Below are 15,176 nucleotides of genomic sequence, written 5' to 3'. Positions count from 1 at the left end.
TTTAAAATAAATAATGAAGCATAAAAAGATTGAAAAACCAGAAAATAAAATAAAATAAAAAGAAAAAGGGCGAAAAAATTAAAAAGTAAAATAAAAGAGTATAAAAGGAAATTAAATAACCTTCAGATCGAAATTGATGACCTTATAATAAAAAGGATAGAAATAAGAATAAATATAAACAAGTTGGAATTAAATTTAAAAAATTTATAAATGCCTGGAAAACCATATTATGACTTAAAAGAATTAAAACTGTTGAAAGAAAAAATGGATAATGAAGTCGAAAAATTAAGAAGGTATTTAGAAACAACAGAAAGTGTAGAAATAAAAGAAGTTTTTGAGAATTTGAGAAATTATATTAAAGAAAAAGACAAACAGATAAAAGATTTTATATACAATAATCCATGCAAAAAAGAATATTATAAACTAAAACAAGATTGAAAACTATAAAAATGAAATCACAAAGGACTAGTAAAAAATTGGATAAAAATGGTAAAAATTGGTATCAGAGCCAAGTTAACGATTAAGGGTAACACTTTTTCTTTAAGCAACACTTTTTAGTGAGACGCTTTTTTGCCATAAAAGACAAAAATCTGTAAAGATGCATCTTTACAGTAGATGGCACCTTAAATTTAATATATATTATCACTCGATTAAATTAAAAAAAAAAAAAACTTTTATATGCTTTGATGAGTGCAATGGCTAGTCAAACGCATAAGGAAACTTCTCCAACTTGAAGAAAGCATATCAAGCTATATAAAAGGAGTTCAGATGCAAGGAAGGGCAGGGAATTTAAATCACATTTGATCTGATACACTATGTTATTATTCTTTTATCTCAAGTGTGTTTTTGTTTATTTTTGTCTAGAATTAAGTTTCTTTGAATGATACAAAAGGTAAAAAAAAAAAAAGTATACAAAAATCAATTTATATTCTATTTGAAGGTATGATTTCAAATAAGATGTACTAAATTGAGTGCATTAAATTTTTTTTACTTAGATTGGATTAGAAGTTAAGTGACTAAAATTTTTGGTTTGTTTAGATAAATTTACAAAGTGTAAAATTTTTGGTATTAGTATTTATAATTCAATTTGATTATAATAAAATTTTATCATAATTATAATAGAGATTACACGTAAGTCATATTGACTTTTATAGCCGAATTAAAATATATCATAATCTCATTCTTCTTTCTTTTTATGCATTGATAATGCATCAATTCGTCACTCGAATTCGTGACCTCTTAGTTGAGTATGGAAAGATTATATCATTTAAACTATAATTCATTGACAAGAAGAGAAGCACGATTGAGTGCATTGAACGCTTCATCTTTATGTTTGGATGCTTTTTTATTCTAAATGCCAAAGTTAAGAAGCTAAAAATTATAACTTCTGCGTCTAAAAAATCACATTAGGATTGAATTTATTTTTTTCTTATCAATTTTACCCCTTATTTCCTTGCTTGTAATATCTTTAGTATTCAAATATTTTAAATATATAATTATATTTTTTATAAAATTTTTATTTTTGGTTTTGTATAAAAAAAATTTATTTTTTATTTGACTTTGTTGAAATGTGTGAGTGTAATTTTTGTATATTAATTTATTATTATAATTTTGTTATAATATAAATTATTGATCTCATTAAAAAAAATAAAAAAAAATAAAAAATTAATTATAATTAATAATAAATTCATAAATAATTAAAATTTAACAAGCCTTACAAGTTGGGCCAAATCTAACAAAAACTACATTCACTCACTGAAGCGTGATAACACGCGCATCACTCAACCATTTCCAAAGCGCGCTCTTATTCACCATTATGGAAGACACTTCTTCTTCTTCTTCTTCACGTTCTTCCTTCTCCTCCTTCTCCTCTTCCTTCTTCTTCTTCTCATTTTTCTTTGTGTTTCTCCTCCTTTTATTTCTTCGCGTGTTTCATCTTCATCGTTGTTTTTTTTATTACCGTTGTTTGTTACTACATTTTTTTCCTCCTTATCTTTCTATTGATTTTGCAATATTATGTTTTTTTTTCTTTGTTTGATTTTTTCTCCCAAAAAGAATTATAAGAAAACGAAATAAGATGAAGAAGAAAGAAGCAGTAGAAGATTAAGAGGCAATAGAAGATTAAGAGGAGGAAGAGGAAGAGTTTTAAATTATGCAGAACTTATCAGAATAAAAATACATCAAAAAATTCTTAAAATACACCAAAACATCTTCGTATTACACCAAAATATCTTCATGTTACACCCAAATTTGCTTCCAATACAGAAAAATATTTTCTCTAAAGCTGCATTTTTTTCTTCTTCTTTTTTCCTTATTTCTTTCTTTCTTTTAGTTAAATGAATGTAAGTTCATCCTCTTTCAAGTAATTTTGCAACATTATGTGTTTCTTCTTCTTCTTTGTTTGATTTTTTTGTTTTTATTCTTATTAAAAGAGTAAAACAAGAAGAAACTTAATAAGGTAAAATAAAAAAGAAAAGATGAATAAAAAAAAGAAGAAAAAGATTGTGATGATGATAAAAAAAAGAAGAAACAGTAGAAGATGAGAAGGAGGAAGATGAAGAGTTTTGAATTATGCAGAACTTATCAGAATAAAAATACACCCAAAAGTTCTTAAAATACACTCAAATATCTTCGTGCTACACCCAAATTTGTTGCAAATACAAAAAAATATTTTCTCTAATGCTGTGTTTTTTTTCTTCTTTTACCTTATTTCTTTCTTTCTTTTAGTTAAATAAATGTAAGTTCATCCTCTTTCAAGTAATTTTGCAGCATTATGTGTTTTTTCTTCTTCTTTGTTTGATTTTTTTGTTTTTATTCTTGTTAAGAGAGTAAAACAAGAAGAAACTTGAGAAGGTAATATAAAAAAAAAGATGAATAAGAAAAAAAGAAGAAGAAGATGGTGATGATGATAAAAAAAAAGAAGAAACAGTAGAAGATGAGAAGGAGAAAGAAGAAGAGTTTTGAACTATGTAGAACTTATCAGAATAAAAATACACCCAAAAATTTTTAAAATACACCCAAATATCTTCGTGTTACACCCAAATATCTTCGTACTACACCCAAATTTGCCGCAGAAAAATCTTTCCTCTAATGCTATATTTTTTCTTTTAAATTGAACCACACCTTAGCCTTGGATTCAAAACAATAATTAATTTCGTTCTGTTTCAATTGACAATCTGAACCTGAATTATTTATTATTTTCAACAAACGAGATAACTGATGATGAAGGAGAAAGAGAAAACGAAAAGAGGAGAAGAAATTTCAATGAAAAAAAAAAGAGGAAGAGAAGGAAGAGGAAGAAGTGGTAATGATAACGACGGTTACGAGAGAGAAAAATTACAAAGAAGAAACACAGAGAAAAATCTAAAAAATGCGTGAATATAAATGACTTGTATGACTTATATGGGAAAACCCTTGTATGTGGAGAATAACTCTTTTGATATATTTTTCATATATTATTTTTGCTTTTGATATAAAAATATATTTTACCAATTTTTATATGTTATTTTTATTTTAGTAAGTAAATATTAATTTTATTATAAAATTAATTAATAAGATCTATTTAAATATCTAAATTAAAATAATAGAATAATATAAAAAATTTATTTAAGTTGATATCTATTTTAGTAATTTTTTATCTAAAAGTAATTTTGAGTAGTGTAATTCAAACAATATTTATTTTACTATAATTTATTTTAATATAAAAATTACCAAACATAAATCACTTTTAACACAAACTTACTTTTCATCAAAATTAAATTTGCAAATTAATTTTATACAAACTCCCATTTATAAATTAGAATCCAAACAAACACTAAGTTTTGTCTCCCAATTAATAAGACCATTCATATCCCAAATGTATAAGGTTCCTCCCTAATTGCAAAACCAACCACAAATTCAAATCAATTATTATCAACAAGGATTATTAATTTAGGGATTTAGTGATTAAGAGAAAGAGAAAGAAGAACCTGAAAAGGTATTCAAATCTTAGATTCTACTCGCACAGCTGTTGAAGTAGGAGAAAGAAGACGAGGAATGAAGGTTCTTCTTCTTGTTGCTATTGCTGGGAAAGAGAATAGGACGAGTGGAGTGTGAAATTGAAGATAAGAAGAAGAGTTTAAAGAATTTGAGAAGATAAATTTTCTTCTTGTTGTTACTGCGACAGAAGAAAATGGACTCGTGAAAAGTAAAATCGAAAAAAAGAAAGGTTTATAAAAATTGAGAAAATAATAGTCATAATTATAATTATAATTATAATTAAAACCGTTAATTTTATTAAGAATTGAGATTTTTCACTAGACAAGATCAATTTTTTTCTCCACCAGAAAAAATCCGTTCCCCATTAAAAACCCTATTAGCCGTCACTTTTAGTTATTAACTTAATTTTTTAATTTAATAATTTAATAATATTTTAACTCACTTTTAAATATTAATAACTAATTAATAATAAAAATAATAAATTCTATGACGTTTAGCATTCCAAAAAGATATATAGGCCGTAAGTTTTGTTAAATTAACACCGAGATAAAACACTGAATAAAATAGAAACAATTATTGCGGTATAATCTGCACATCATTATCGCTTTGCTCCTCCATCAAACACGTGACCACAGCCCAACTCGGTGGGCAAAACTCCAAAATTAGAGGTCGGCTTCGGCTGGAGATAGAGTCAAAATCAGCTTTCACTCTTGGAAGTTGGAACTCATGCAATAAACAGATATTTACTATGCTATGCTATATATGTAGAGAAAATATGTAACTATATACATTATCCGTTCTCTACGTGCACAAGAAACTAATAAATATCTTAAAAAAGAAGAAGAAATCAAGGGAATGGCTTCGACTTTGAGCGATAAAACAGATACAGAATTGAAACAAGGGTGGTCAGGGAAAACTCTGTATTCTGTATCTGCTCCACCTCTACAACTTGTTGCCATAGTTGGCATCGTGGTGTTGTTGCTATGGATTTCATCATATATGAACTACAAGGCTTCCATGCAGACAGCTACGGCCAACGCCAACTTGCTACTCTTGATCTTGCCTCTTGTGTTGTTGCTAACTGCTCTCTATGGACGCCTCGCGGTTCCACTGAAACAATATTATTACAAGTCCAATGGTGAAGATGGGCCATCGTCATCACCTTCGGGATTGGCTGCCATGGTTGCCTTGGTTTTGGTTTTGGTCTATCACAGACCTCACCTTATCTTTGTCGTTGCAATTGTGTTATTTTACACTTATGTCTTGTCAGTATAAGATGCTTGTGCTTGCTTGGTTTTTCTTATTCGTGCACTACACACTATAGTTGCACGCATTGTACTATCCTTTTGGTTGTTTTACAATAATTACAGACTTTGCACCATGCACGTTGGAGACAATCATCATCATCATCATCATTTGTTTGCTCATTTATGTTAGCCTAATAGTAAATATCGCCTTAGGGTATATCAAGCTCGATAAAAATGAGTTGAAACTTTTCATGAATAAACTCTATATACAATTTTAGACATCACATTCGTCTATAAATTTGACTCTTTTTATTAAGGGTGACCAGACGAAGGACCCTTTAAAGCTTTAAATTAGAAAGCTTTAAAGTCCTCAAAATTTTAACTAAAAAAGGTATAAGTGTATAACACTGGCCACGGGAGCCATGGCAATAAGCCTCTAAATACTCGAGTAATAAACTAATAACATCACCAGCAGGCAGCAACAAATTTAGACCTCACTCCAGGCATATTGAGTCTTCACCTATATATAAACGGCTAAGAATCTTAGCTAAGTAAATACACATTTCGTGTAATCCAAATTCCAGTGAGAAGCTCTTTGCAGTTTGACTGGAAAAGCACTCAACCAGCCACAAACTTTTTTTTTTAATTTTAAAAAGACAAAGAACAACAGAAACACTTGGACTGAACAACAATAAAGTGTAGGCATAGAATTGGAATTGGAAAACAACATATTTACATGACAGTTTTGAAACGATAATCCTTTACATCACTGCAAGTATTCTTCAGCTTCCAACTTGTGCTTAAATACTAAATACTAAGTTATAATATCTACTACGTGGTAAACAAAGAATACAAACAACACAAACCTGTCAGTCCCCAGCAAAGTAATGAAATCATGACCTTATGCGAATATCCAGCTTGATTTGGCCGGAACCAAAAAAATCAGAAGGAATCAAAAGCATCCCTGCTGAAGGAGCATCAGCAAAGTGACCTTGAACAATCTTGGTATAAGATTGCAATATTAGAGAGGTTCCCTGGGACCTAGCCAAGATATCATAATGAAACCCTGTCTTGGATTTGGGGCCAATGCAAGTTATATGGATTAAATTCCCTAGAAGCTCATGGTTATTGTGAATAACAAACAGATTAGCATCATTCTTCTCTTGAAGAACAATTGTTTTGTGATCAAGATTTAAGAAGACAGTGAAAAATTTATCGTATGTAAACTGTATTCCAGAATGTATATGCCTATGGCTAAAGTGGAGGGATAACTCCTCAGATGAAGCAAGAAAGTCACAACCTGAATGCGGGCATAAACATGGCAGAAAGTTACATTCCTTCTCGTGTTCATTTTTTTTACTGTAACTAAACATATGTTTAACCAAGTTGGGTTGGTCTAGTGGTTAGCTCACTAGTCCGCTTAAGCAAGTGTCGGGGGTTCGAATCCCGCCTTGTGCATGCAGCAACCCATTGGCCAGCGGCAAACCCTTAAATGGAGCTCAGTACCGCGACGGATTAGTCCTTGACCTGCCGGGTTGGGGGATACCGTGGGAAACCAAAAAAAAAAAAAAACTAAACATATGTTTACAACCATATTTTGCATTCAGGCATGATATTTTAATAGATTCCAGCACCTTCTCAATAGCTCTGCAGCGGTTATAGCCAATGGGCATTGAGCACATGGGACACTTGTTCCCAAGTCTGGCACAGCAATTAGAGCAAGCAATATGACCATTCTCACACTGAATTCTCCATTTAACGGATCACAAACAAATTTTATCGTTAGATATTTCACTAAATTTAAATGAGACAACAAACTGAAACAGTTAAAGAATATTGCAAAGGAACAAATCAAGCTTTCAAACCCTAAAATCATTTATTCTCCAGTCTCAAATGGTTCTGATTATGATAATTCCTTTCTAACATAGCAATCAGAAGCATGCATCAAGCCCAAATTGAATAAAGAAGGGGGAAACTGACCTGGAAAACAGGGGAAGTCAAGGGTTCATAGCAAATGCAGCAATCGAGGACATCGGGGTCGATGATAGTCACAGAAATAGACCTATCCTTATCGTCGCTTACAGATCCAACAGGGTTTTCATCATGCTCTGCACTTCTAGCCTCGCCGCCATCTCCTGCATGCTCCTCCTTTTCGTTTCTGCTTGCTTGGCCATCTTCTGGTTCCATCCTGAGTCGCTTCTGGATCCGGTTGCTAGGTCCTTCCCCATCGTCGTATCCGCCAAGCGAGATCTTCACCATGTTTCTTCACGAGCCTGCTTCTTCTATCAATGCTCAGCACAAACCAAAGTTTTTTATTCTCCCTTTTCCTTTTATTTTATTTTTAAGGAAAAGGACAAATAGGGTCTTAACCTTTTGCTCCGCGAATATTTTTGTGTCTGACCATTGAAAAATATTTTTAAGTCATTGACCTTCATAAAATTTGGACAGATTAGTCCTTAACGGAGGCATTTAGACGGATCAGTTCATGACGGAGGCATTTGGACGGAGGAACTGATCTGTCTAAATTTTGTGAATGTCAGAAATTTAAAAATATTTTTCAATGATCAGAAACAAAAATATCCGCAAGACAAAAGGTTAAGAACTTATTTATCTTTTTCTCTATTTTAAATTACGGACTTAAAAAATTAACTTTTAACAAAAATATCCTTGCAAAAAAGGACACTTTGGCCTTTCCGGAAGAAAAAAATATCAGTTTGTTAAAATGAGACACTAATAAATAGTTAAACACTCTTTTTCTAGAATGTAATACTAATACGTATTTCCTTTTTAAGTAGTGCTAATTAATAAGGTGAATAGTCATGATAGACATCTTCCCCCATGAAGATAATATTACAATGACAAAAATATCTTTATGAAAATGTTTTTTAATTAATGAATACAATGATAAACACTACCAATTATTGCATACTGTTGTACTTTATTTTGGGCCATGTTTGTATTAAAACAAAAAATCTCATTTGATTCTTGATGTTTTTTCTTTTGTTATTACACCATATTTATTTTGAAAAAAATAGACATCTCCTGAATGCTATGTGGCTCCCATGTGCGAATGCAAATATATCTTTCCTTACATATCTCCTTCACAGAGTCTCCACTAGTTCCGCAGTGTACCTTCCATAGTTCCATGTTTGTTATCTTATATGCGTAATCTACAATTACTGGACTAACTTGTATAGTGCCTATGAACAACACATTGCATTGAAAAGTTTGCATCTATTATGATATTGTTCCCATTCATCATTGCCATCAACTTCGTATGTCCATATTAACTCGCAGTTTTCGTTAATATACTGAGGAAAAGCTTAGAATTTTAGAATACGCATCCTTTCTTTGGAAGTTGGAACACCTATAATCTTGCGATGGCAGATCCTCCCTTTGTGTTCACTTTGATCACTTCCATCCATTTGAGTAAAGACCAACACAACAGCTTCAACGGGCAAATCTCTGCTCCAACTTATATGGAGCATGATCATTCTCAAAGATTGGTCTCAAACCGCTTCAAGGAAAAACTGAACCTGGAATAATTGGATACCAACCTCTAGCGTTGATACACAAAATATATATAACTTGAGATAATGAAGACAAATTAAGTTATACTTAGTCACCAGCATATCTGATACAAACCGAGACGCTCAATAAACCACTGCTCGAACCAGAAATGCAATACCAACCAAAATCATTTGATCCTTCCCATTGTCTTTTAGATTGTTACTTTTACAGCTAGCATCACCAAAATCCTATGTGCTACTCCTGCTTCATACAAAATGCATATGCTTTGTATGTGAGGTACCAAAAGACAACAAGTGTTTAGCAAATTGAGTGAGATATGAGCAAGGCTGTTTCGGTTTATATAGACATTAAATGACCCGAACTTTTGTCTTGTTTTTCCACCTAAAGACATGTTGTAAGATAACTAAAAAGCAGAAAGTGTGTAACTAAATCTAGGAATCTACCTTATTTTGTTTCCAATTCCCTTCGACAGGAACTATGGACATTTTCCAAAAAAAAAAAAAAATAAAAAAGATAAAATTTATTCAAATGGGACTGTGATGTGATTAAACCCTTAAAAGAATCTGGTATATGTTGGATCCTAGTATCCTGGACTCGACGGCTGGTACTGCTCTTGAAGAGTGGTTTCGGAAGGCCTTGGCTAACAATGAGGCGTCCTTTGGTGCAGGGCTTTGGTGGGTATGGAGACATAGGTGCAATGACATATTCAACATTGACAACCCTTGGACAGACCATAAGGTTGTTGCCTTGGCCAGAATTACCGCCAAGAACTTACAGCTTTACAGGAATCGAAGCAATGCCTTTAGGTCTCTCCGAAATTGCATGTGTTGGGAACCACCGGTAGGCAATGGTTTTAAAGTTAATTGTGATGCAAGCTTGTATATGGATTCAAATTTAGCGGGATTTTGGTGTATTATTAGAGATTCTAAGGGAGATTGGATCTCGGGCTGCTCTGGAAGCATTCCCCCTTGGTCTATAATCAGATGTGAATTATTTGCTGCTTGGAAGGGGCTGGTTTTAGCTTGGAATTGCGGTTTGAGGGATATTATATGTGAAACGGATTACCTTGACATTCTGCCCATCATGCATGAGCTTACAAGTGGGTATTCATCTGAAGTAACAGATTTGGTTCTCAAGATTCAGGAGCTTTTATCTCGTCCTTGGTTTGTTCACGTTGAATGGATGTCCCGAGAAGCAAATAGAGCTGCGGATTGGATGGCTAAATATGGTGCCAAGAGTAACTCTAATCATGTTATTTGGTCTGAGCCTGGTGTTAATCTCCAACGAATCATCCGCTCGGATTTAAGATAGTTTTTGCTTTGTTTCTTTCCTTGTCTAGACACAAAAAAAAAAAAAACCCTTAAAAGACTAAATAGAAGAAAGGAGAAATCCTTGAAAATCTGAGACCAACATAAGAAAAGGCCAGCTTCAAAAGAACAAAAGACATGAGACAGCCACAAGAGACAAACATAAGAAACAAAAATGCAGCGATTCTATATTTATATAGCATTGTACTTTATAACTTACTATTAGTAAATTATCATTAGCCAGCTATAACTTGTTAACATCTTAAACAGCTAATTGACCACATAAATTGAAACATATGTTTAAAAGTTAATGTGTGTTTAGTACTTCATTACTTCAAAAAAGAAGGCAACACAGCATCCAGATATCCTGCTATGAATACCACTGTTGATTGTCTTGATTGTAATTATAATTATGAAGCTAAGTAGAGCAACAGATCTCAACACCAAATATACATTGAGTCTGACAACTCAATGCGAGGAAGGATGAACCTAATGCTCAAAATGCCATATTTATGCAGCTAATGAAAATCGGCATGACAGAATCTTCATTCCCTATAAGAGTCAAAAGGATATTTTGGAAAACAATCTGCTATCTATTTGTGAGGTAGTATTTCATGTTTTAACATAATTCATGAGAAACTAACTTCAAAATAATAGGAAATTTATTAAATCACTCACCGTTGAATTATTCAATTGGTGAAGTCAATTTCTTCCGTATGATTGCATTAAAGGATAATCAAACTCGTGCAATTGTAAATTTCACATAAACTACACAGAAATTACTACCTGTATAGTGTACAGCCAACTTCGCTAGACCTTAGTGCCTGAAACAAATTGCATGCATAGAGCAATTCTATCATATATCTAACACTTGTTTCATCAAATTTGATTTAGTCGGCGTCAAATTGATAAGAGTAACTAAAATGGGAAACTTCATTACTTCAACCATAATTATACCTAATAATAAGGTCAAATTGGAGATGACACCTACCATAGGCAGCAGAATCACCAAATACTCCTACATGGGCCTTGGAGGAGCGATAGCTCTTGCTTCATCAAGTGGCTTGAAGCCCCTAAACCCCAAAATTTCTTCGCACCCTAACAGGAGAGTATAGGCATTACACCTGTGTCATGCTTCATAGGGAGGCTATAGGCTGAACAATACAGAAATTGATATATCCCTTCTAAGATCAGCGATATACTCTCTCGTTGGACATACCTAATGGTGTCTTCAATGAACATGCTCTCTTCTTTTGATATACATGTTACCCTGTATTCTTCGCTCCACTACAATGATGAAGAATCATTCCACCAATTCCTTCCAAAATTAAAGACAAGCAAGCAAAATAGCTCTATATCTCAGAACCAGAAATAAAGACAAGCTACCAATTTATTTAATACACTGAAATATTTTGACAGTACCCAACTAACATTATCATGATGTGATCAAGAGTAACAATGTCAAATCCTGAAAAGAAAACCATGATTTAATAACAGGTTAACTAGAATTAATTAACATCTAGAGACAGGTCCAATAACATATTAGATATTACATAGATCAAAACATATTGAACTTCATTGATATAACATAGTGGTATAGAAGCAGGGAAATAGGACCCAGCAAGAAGCCGAATACTATTTTACCCCAGCCATCAAACCCTAAACAAAACCTAAACACCCAAACAGATTCGATTTTGGGCATAGGTAAGAAAAACCCTAGCTCCTAAATGCGACCATCCCACAAGGACTCGTTCTGAACCTTGCCACTCTTCAAGAGCTTCTCGATTTCCTGTGGAGGGTTAAGACCAAGCTTCTGCGCACGCTCCCACCGTGCCGTCCTTGTCATCCCAGCGCAAGGGCCATACGCCATGTTCATGTCGAATTGCCGCAGCATTGCCTCGCATGCACTGTAATCATCTGATCAGCAGTTCAACAAAACCATCGTTAATCAATTAATAGAGGAAATAGAATTAGGGGAATGATTGAAGAAGAGAATAGGGACCTTGAAGATCAAGTTTGCCTCCGTGAGAGACGAGAGCGGTAGGTTGGGCTGCACCTGACTTGGCAGAGGCTTTTTTGGAAGATTTGGTGTTGCTTTTCTTCTGCCTGTAGAAACCCTTCATGTTGCCGGAAACTGAAGCCATTTTTCTTTTTCCTCTTCGCTTTATTCAAATTTTGAATTTTGAAATGGAACACTCCACTCTCTATGTTTGCCTGTTTGTTACACCGCCTTATGTAGACGTTCGAAAATTTTATTCTTCTCTGTTTGGATGAGAAAATAAAATAAAAAGGAAGAATAAAACATAAAAGAAAAATTATGATTTTTATTAGTTTTAATTATTCTGTTGGTTTCTATAATTTTACGAGATTTTTAATTAGGTCCTTGTACTTTTTATCTTTTTATTTGGATCTTATACATTAATTTTTTTTCAATTTAGTCCCTATTAACATTAAACGTCAAAAAAATGTTAGTCAATTGTGAAATTACTTTTATACCCTTAGGGACCTAATTGAAAAAAAAAATATAGGGACTTAATTGAAAATTCGGTAAAATTATAAATATTCAATGAAAGATATTCCTATATTCATATTCAATGATTCTAAGACATGAAAAATATTTCTATAATCTCTTTTATTTTGTCATTATCATTCTTTTGCTTATTTATATACAAATTGTACCAAAAATATCTTCTCTTTTTTTTTTTTACTTTCAAAATACCTTATCTTAAGAACCTAAAAAAAAGAATGGAAAAAATGAAATAAAAGTATTAGTAATAAGCATATATAAAATTCAGTTTTCATCCTTTAAGTATTCATTATGATAATGTAACATTTTATATTTGTGTGGATTCATAGAATATAATTTGTGTCTTTATCATATCATGGTACACAATAAAGAACCACAAGGCTATATAATTTGTATTATTGAAATTTAAAATTTAAAAATCAGTTCTTGTGTTACAGCCTCCCACTCCCTAGCATAAAGATCAATAATAACATTGATAATGGACGATTTTGAGCCGAGAAGGATTTTGAGAGAGTAGACTTCAGTTCATCAGGTGTCCCAACAATTTATTGCATAAAGTAAATATATGCAACCATATATGATCATATCAAAGTTTTGAATATCAATGCCATATACACAATCTTGGAGAGTAGTTAGGGAAGATGGCTGCATATAACAGAAAATAAAAATTAAGTTTACATTATATGAATATGCCACTGTAAATGCAAGTTTAAAGATGTGGTTCTAAAATGAATATATCACTGTAAATGCAAGTTTAAAGACAAATAATATTTAATTTCTTAATAAAGTGGCCCGTTACAAAGCAAAATCTTGGTTTATGAAATGCTAAATACAATTCCAAGAAGGAGAAGAAAAGGAGAATTGAACAAAAACCATTAGACTGAAGTGTACAGCATAATGTTAAACTCATTTCCTATATACAAGAGAGATTTTTTACCAGAATTGGTAGCTCATAATGGTAAATCCAACCCACTAGAATAAAGAATGATGCAATTTGAAAAGCTAACTATACATGTCAATTTTTTACCAGCAAATTGGCTTAACTTACTTTTGTTATGATGCAATCACAGGCTCCCATCCATTTTGCCATTTGTTTCTCAAATCCCCTAATCTACACAAACCAAACAACAAAAGTTTGATTAGTATGTCCTATTCTGTTATGCTCATCTCTAGTACTTGCAATTCGTACAACATAGATTTAAGAAGTGAAGCCTGTTAAATTGGCACCTTTACTGGAACCTTCCATTCGATAGCTTCAAGGGTGGATGCTAGGTTCTTGTTACGACCGCATATGATTACTATCTGGCCGATTGGGCAAACCACAAACTTTGATCTGTTCCTTACTAAGGCCGTCTTGTTGTGCTTTCTTAGCCACCTCTTGTGAAGGGCAATAGCACCTATTCACCCAAGGATGAAACCTGCAAACATGTTAAACATAGCACTTAAACATTAATTGATGAATGATAAACTTTTACTTCAGAACAAGGGGAATTAACATAATGAAATGTAAAAATATATAGAGTTAACTTACCAAGTAGGATGGCAAGTAGTGAGGTCTGTAATAAATAAGTATTCAAGTAATCATGAAGTAAAACATATGCAATTGAAGACAGACTCAAATTTCTTTACAATCATGATGCTGAAAAGTGAAAACTAATATCATACATGTTGTGTAATCTGAACAGGGAGGAATTAGGAGTTTGCCACTTCCACGCTCCTTTCACGGGTTCCTCTCTTTCAGATTTTGGGTAATCTGAACTGATTTTATAAAATCTAATTAATATAAATTAATTTTTGTCGATGAATTTCACCGAAATTCACGACCTTGTTATGAAACTTCCAGGTGACCCAGGACGCCGCATTAGTTGTTCTTCCCTCTGAGGAGATTCTCGATGATGCCAACAAATCTGGGAATGGATCTGGTGACTCGGACCTACGTTCCTCTGATCTGCAAGATACGAGTTCGTTGAAGGAGGTTGTGAACGTTTGTGATGCAGACAAGTCTTTTTCTCCGCCTGTTGAAGAGGTGGTCATGGCCTTGCCGGAGTCTTTGGACGCCAAAGAAGCTGACAAGACCGAGGTGGCCGCCGCCGCCGCCGTAGATGAGCTTCCTCGTTCAAAGAAACGCTCCGCTAATTCTGCCATGGCAGGACCGAAGGTCACTTGGGGGATGCTAATCCTGGGAGTGGGAGGGTTATTTTGGTATTTCAGAAAATAAGAGTGAAAGAGAATTAGAGATTTAGAAAAAAGTTAGAGAATCTTTAATTTAGGAACCGAATATTCTGTTAAATCTAACTGTTTGGTCACAGGAGGGACCTAATTGAAAAAAAATTGGTGTAGGGACCTAATTAAAAGGAAAAAAGTATAGGGACTTAATTGAAAATTTCGTGAAACTATAGGAACTAACAGAGTAATTAAACCTTTTTATTATTATTATTTGGACGAGCACAAAATAGAAAACAAATATTCATAAAGTGTATGGAGAATTATTTAATCCAAATGAACAGGTTTAATTTTAAAAAGCAAAGAAATATTCATAAAGTGTATGGAGAAGGTTATTAAATCTAAATCGGATTTCACACAGAA

General features: G+C 32.8%; 3 protein-coding genes across 10 annotated transcripts; all 3 read right to left on the bottom strand.

Annotated features, from left to right (window-relative positions):
• Nucleotides 1–4,777: 4,777 nt before the first annotated feature.
• Nucleotides 4,778–7,983, bottom strand: LOC140172955 (E3 ubiquitin-protein ligase SINA-like 10). 2 transcript variants are annotated; one of them, XM_072228625.1, is made up of 2 exons: nt 7,206–7,562; nt 4,778–5,745 (listed from the first exon to the last, which is right to left on the bottom strand). In XM_072228625.1, the coding sequence occupies exons 1-2, from the start codon at nt 7,482–7,484 to the stop codon at nt 5,713–5,715; spliced, it is 312 nt and encodes a 103-aa protein (XP_072084726.1). In that variant the 5' UTR covers nt 7,485–7,562; the 3' UTR covers nt 4,778–5,712. The 2 variants fall into 2 exon arrangements, with proteins under 2 accessions (XP_072084726.1, XP_072084725.1); XM_072228624.1 differs by lacking the exon at nt 4,778–5,745 and adding an exon at nt 5,908–6,967 and having other exon boundaries at nt 7,206–7,983.
• Nucleotides 5,908–6,598, bottom strand: LOC112734539 (E3 ubiquitin-protein ligase SINA-like 10). Its single transcript, XM_072228629.1, has one exon. The coding sequence runs from the start codon at nt 6,596–6,598 to the stop codon at nt 6,119–6,121; it is 480 nt and encodes a 159-aa protein (XP_072084730.1). The 3' UTR covers nt 5,908–6,118.
• A 3,452-nt stretch (nt 7,984–11,435) lies between the features above and the next one.
• LOC112734538 (uncharacterized) lies at nt 11,436–14,883 on the bottom strand. Of its 7 annotated transcripts, XM_072228640.1 has the most exons (6): nt 14,256–14,805; nt 14,122–14,146; nt 13,818–14,008; nt 13,639–13,701; nt 12,066–12,325; nt 11,436–11,980 (listed from the first exon to the last, which is right to left on the bottom strand). In XM_072228640.1, the coding sequence occupies exons 5-6, from the start codon at nt 12,205–12,207 to the stop codon at nt 11,787–11,789; spliced, it is 336 nt and encodes a 111-aa protein (XP_072084741.1). In that variant the 5' UTR covers nt 12,208–12,325; nt 13,639–13,701; nt 13,818–14,008; nt 14,122–14,146; nt 14,256–14,805; the 3' UTR covers nt 11,436–11,786. The 7 variants fall into 7 exon arrangements, 6 of the variants coding, with proteins under 6 accessions (XP_072084741.1, XP_072084735.1, XP_072084740.1 ...); XM_072228634.1 differs by lacking the exon at nt 14,122–14,146 and having other exon boundaries at nt 12,066–13,235; nt 14,256–14,883; XM_072228639.1 differs by lacking the exon at nt 14,122–14,146 and having other exon boundaries at nt 14,256–14,851.
• Between the last annotated feature and the right edge of the window lie 293 nt (nt 14,884–15,176).

Source organism: Arachis hypogaea, chromosome 3, assembly GCF_003086295.3.
Source record: "Arachis hypogaea cultivar Tifrunner chromosome 3, arahy.Tifrunner.gnm2.J5K5, whole genome shotgun sequence".
Classification (NCBI taxonomy): Eukaryota; Viridiplantae; Streptophyta; class Magnoliopsida; order Fabales; family Fabaceae; genus Arachis; species Arachis hypogaea.
The sequence above is the reverse complement of the archived record's forward strand: the minus strand, read 5'-3'. Positions and strand labels throughout refer to the sequence as shown.

What these genes read in the sequence shown, in the direction of transcription:
- LOC112734539 (XM_072228629.1), bottom strand. Translation starts at nt 6,598, where the DNA reads ATGTTTAGTTACAGTAAAAAAAATGAACACGAGAAGGAATGTAACTTT.
- LOC140172955 (XM_072228624.1), bottom strand. Translation starts at nt 7,484, where the DNA reads ATGGTGAAGATCTCGCTTGGCGGATACGACGATGGGGAAGGACCTAGC. An exon ending in TGACTTCCCCTGTTTTCCAG is followed by an intron (nt 6,968 to 7,205) that starts GTCAGTTTCCCC and finishes TGGAGAATTCAG; the next exon opens with TGTGAGAATGGTCATATTGC.
- LOC112734538 (XM_072228634.1), bottom strand. Translation starts at nt 12,207, where the DNA reads ATGGCTTCAGTTTCCGGCAACATGAAGGGTTTCTACAGGCAGAAGAAA. An exon ending in AGGCAAACTTGATCTTCAAG is followed by an intron (nt 11,981 to 12,065) that starts GTCCCTATTCTC and finishes ACTGCTGATCAG; the next exon opens with ATGATTACAGTGCATGCGAG.